The sequence below is a fragment of the Nycticebus coucang genome, chromosome 6, assembly GCF_027406575.1.
Source record: "Nycticebus coucang isolate mNycCou1 chromosome 6, mNycCou1.pri, whole genome shotgun sequence".
Taxonomy (NCBI): domain Eukaryota; kingdom Metazoa; phylum Chordata; class Mammalia; order Primates; family Lorisidae; genus Nycticebus; species Nycticebus coucang.
The window spans coordinates 69,479,835-69,484,123 of NC_069785.1; the positions used below are offsets into that span (position 1 = coordinate 69,479,835).

The following is a 4,289-nucleotide window of genomic DNA, read 5'->3' on the forward strand; positions in this document are numbered from 1 at the left end:
CAGTTAAAAAATAAGACTGTCAGAGGGATTTAAAAAAAACTATGTTATCTACAGGAAGCCCACTCTTTAACTATAAAGGCACAGATAGATTAAAAGTAAAAGGACAAAGTCTAACATTCATTTAGGATAAAAACTTTTTTTGTGTGTGTGTGTTTTTTTGGCCGGGGCTGGGTTTGAACCCACCACCTCCGGGATGTGGGACTGGTGCCCTACTCCTTGAGCCACAGGCGCCACCCTAAACATGATATCACAGAACACAGAGCTTTTTTTTTTGGCCGGGGCTGGGTTTGAACCCGCCACCTCCGGCATATGGGCCCAGCGCCCTACTCCTGATAAAAACTTTTAATGAAATAGGATTAGAGGAGAATTTCCTCTACTTGTTAAATAACATCTACAAAACCAACAGCTAACATCATGCTTAATAGTGAGAAACTAGATACTCTCTGTTAATGTCAAAGGCAAGGTTAGGATGTCCCCTTTCACCATTCCTATTCAACATGGTACTAGAAGTCCTAGCTAATGCAATAAGACAAAAATAAATAAATAAAGAAAATAAATAAAAGGTATATAGATTGGAGAGAAAGAAAGAGAACTACATTTATGCACACATAACATCATTGCCTAAGAAAAAAATCCGGAAGAGCTCTTCTTAGTAAAGTACCACAAGAATGGAGAAGAATGCAACGTACTCAATTATAATATGAGCCAGTAGAGGATATAACACATACCCTCATAAAAGAAGAACTCAAAACAATTTAAGGTGAGGAGCAGGGGAACAAGGGAGCGGGGAGAGGGGGCTGGTGGGGGGTTATGGTATATGGCACACCTCTTGGGGGCAGAACACAATTTTAAGAGGGTCTTTACCTAACAAACGCAATCAGTGTAACATAATTCTTTGTACCCTCAATGAACCTGAGACAATAAACAATAAATAACATATAAGGAAAATCACTATTAACTAAAACCTAGCAAGGCTATAGAACACAAGATTAATATGTAGAAATCAACTGCTTTCCTACATACTGGCAATGACCAACTAGAATTTGAAATTTAAACTACAATACCATTTAGAAAAAAGAAGAAAGAAAAAGAAAGGATTACTTAAGCATAGATCTGCTGACATATGTACAGGAACTATATGAGGAATCAATAAAATTGATGAAAGATAACAAAGATCTAAAGAAATGGGAAGGCACAGGCGTAAAGATAGCCCAGCTACCCCTCCCCCTTCTCAGCCTCGGCCCGCTGCCTTGACGGAAGTCTGTGCCCGGAAGTCTGTGCCTGGAAGTCTATGGGCCGGAAGTCTGTGCTCGGAAGTCTATTAGCCGGAAGTCTGTGCCCGGATTGCGGTGCTGGGGGTTGTTGGGGCCAGGTCCTTGAGCTGAGCAGAGCCAGCCGTGTTCGTCAACCGTCTGCTTGGGTCTTGTCCCGTGAGGCACTAGACTGAGGAGTGGCAGTGCAGGGGGAAAGCAGCGGCAGGAGGCACACAGTCATGGCGTCCATCTTACCACGGAGTTGTCACGCCCCAGCGCCCGCCCTGAGGTGTGGTCTGGGGCATCCCGCTGGCCTCCCTGGTACCAACACCGTATGGCTGATCAGCCGTGTGAATGTTCCATTTGACTGCAGCGCTCTGGCCCACCCAGTATACCTTTCTAGAGGCCATCCCCTCAGCAGTTGTCACCAGAGACCCAAGTGTTGGCTTCCAGTGGCGGCAGAGCCATGTTTGGTTGTCGCAGGACCTCAGGACCTTCCTGTGCGCCGCTGGTACTCGTCGTCCTCTCTTGGTGACGACCCCAAACCGAAGACCCCTACATCCTTCAAGGACAAGAACAAGAAGCTAGAGGAAGGTGGGCCCATGTACAGCCCACCTGCAGAGGTGCCGGTGAAGTCATTGTGGCGGAGGGTCCTGGACGGGCTGAAGCACTATTACCACGGCTTCCGCCTGCTCTGGATAGACACCAAGATTGCCGCGCGCACACTCTGGAGGATTCTCAAGGGCCACATCCTGACCCGCCGGGAGCGCAGGCAGTTTGTCCGGGTCTGCGCTGACCTCTTTCGCCTGGTCCCACTTCTCGTCTTCGTGGTGGTACCTTTCATGGAGTTACTGCTGCCCATAGCAGTGAAGCTCTTTCCCAACATGTTGCCATCCACCTTTGAGACCCAGTCTACCAAGGAGGAGAGGCTGAAGAAGGAGCTACGGGGAAAGCTGGAGCTGGCCAAGTTTCTCCAGGACACTGTGGAGGAGATGGCCTCAAAGAACAAGGCAGCCAAGGGGAGTGCCACCAAAGACTTCTCCATGTTTTTCCAGAAGATTCGCAAGACGGGGGAAAGACCCAGCACTGAGGAAATCATGCGTTTTTCCAAATTATTTGAGGATGAGCTGACCCTGGATAACCTCAATCGGCAGCAGCTGGTGGCACTGTGCGAGCTGCTGGATATCCAGGCCATTGGCACCAACGCCTTCCTACGCTTTCAGCTCACCATGAGGCTGAGGTCCATAAAGGCTGACGACAGAATGATTGCTGAGGAAGGAGTAGACAGCCTGAACATCAAGGAATTGCAGTCTGCGTGTATGGCTCGCGGCATGCGGGCCCTTGGAGTCACAGAAGACCGTCTGAGGGAACAGCTGAAGCAGTGGCTGGATCTGCACCTGTATCAGGAGATCCCTACATCACTGCTCTTATTGTCCCGAGCCATGTACCTTCCAGACACCCTCTCGCCTGCTGACCAGCTCAAATCCACTTTGAAGACCCTTCCAGAGATCGTGGTGAAGGGAGCCCAGGTGAAAGTGTCCAGTGTTGAGGGTAAGCGGGTGGACAACATGATGAAGTTGGAGGCTACCCTCCAGGAGGAGAAAGCCATCCAGCAGGAGCACAGGGAGAAGCAGCTGCAGAAGCTCTCCCAAGCAGCAAAGGAAGGGAGGAAAACCACCTCTGGGAGGCCAGTGTCTGACCAGCAGCTGGAAGTGCCTGATGTGATCCAACCATCAGAGACCCTGAAGGACACCGCCCCTGGGCTAGAGGTCTTGAAGGAAGAGGAAGAGGAAACTGAGGAAGATATTGACATACTCAGTGATACCTGTTCTAAACTGAAGGAGCAAAAGAAGTCCCTAACCAAAGAGAAGGAGGAGCTGGAGCTTCTGAAGGAAGATGCCCAGGACTATAGTGAGGGCTTACAAGAGACTGAGAAGGAACTTTCAAAGACCCACAAGGAAAAACGTGTGAAAGAATCTAAAGCCAGAATAAGACTGACAAGGAGAGTACAGCGCATGATCCGGAGGATAGGCAGCTTGATCTCTCAGCTGGAGGTGGATCAGAGGGCTGGCAAGCTGGGCCCAGCAGAAGGCCCACCTGCCGAGGAGAAATTCATGAGTGTCACGGAGCTCATTAGTGTCATGAAGCAAATCAAACACATTCCAGAAAAAAAGCTGATCTGCTTGGCCTCAACACTGGATAAAAATAAGGATGGCAGGATCAACATCAACAGCCTCATCAAGGCAACTGAACTGGTGGACAAAGAAGGCATTCGCCTCTCTACTAGTCAGGTGGCTGAGATCGTGGCGATGCTAGAGAGGGAGGAGGAGGTGGTAGAGAAGAAGAAGGCTAAGGGAAAGGTTGAGAAGGAGGCTACAGAAATGAAGAATTAGGGCTAGCCTAGCTCTCAGGCATGTTGGTGGCCCTGCACATAGCCTGTCTTCACTTGCTCCATCAGCTGCTATGGTAATGAACACGACAGTGCTCACTTTGAGATGATTCTTAGTGGCAAACCTAATATTTTGTCTAGAATGAATCAGACATTTCCATAAAAATAAAAAAAGAAATGGAGAGATAGCCCATGTTCATAGATTGGAAAATTCAATATTGTTAAGGTAATATTTCTTCCCCACTAGTTCTGTAGATTCAATTGCAACTCTAATTAAAATCTCAGTGAGTTATTTTGTAGATATTGACGGAAGAGCCAACATAATTACTGAAAAAGAACAAAGTCGGAAGAATCACACTAAACTTTGAAACTTACAATAAAGCTACAGTAATGAAGAAGGTCTAGTATTGATGAAAGAATATACAAATGGATCAATGGAACACAATAGAGGGCCCCAAAATAGGCCCACAGTAGTCACCTGATCTTTGACAAAGGACCAAAGGCAATTCAATGGAGAAAAGATAGTCTTTTTCTGGGTGGCACCTGTGGCTCAAGGAGTAGGGTGCCGGTCCCATATGCCGGAGGTGGTGGGTTCAAACCTAACCCCGGCGAAAAACCACAAAAAAAAAAAGATAGTCTTTTTCAAC

General features: G+C 47.7%; 1 protein-coding gene across 1 annotated transcript; it reads left to right on the forward strand.

Annotated features, from left to right (window-relative positions):
- Window positions 1-1,492: 1,492 nt before the first annotated feature.
- Window positions 1,493-3,646, forward strand: LOC128588705 (mitochondrial proton/calcium exchanger protein-like). The gene has a single exon (XM_053595556.1). It carries the CDS (start codon window positions 1,493-1,495, stop codon window positions 3,644-3,646), a length of 2,154 nt encoding a protein of 717 aa, XP_053451531.1.
- Window positions 3,647-4,289: the final 643 nt, after the last annotated feature.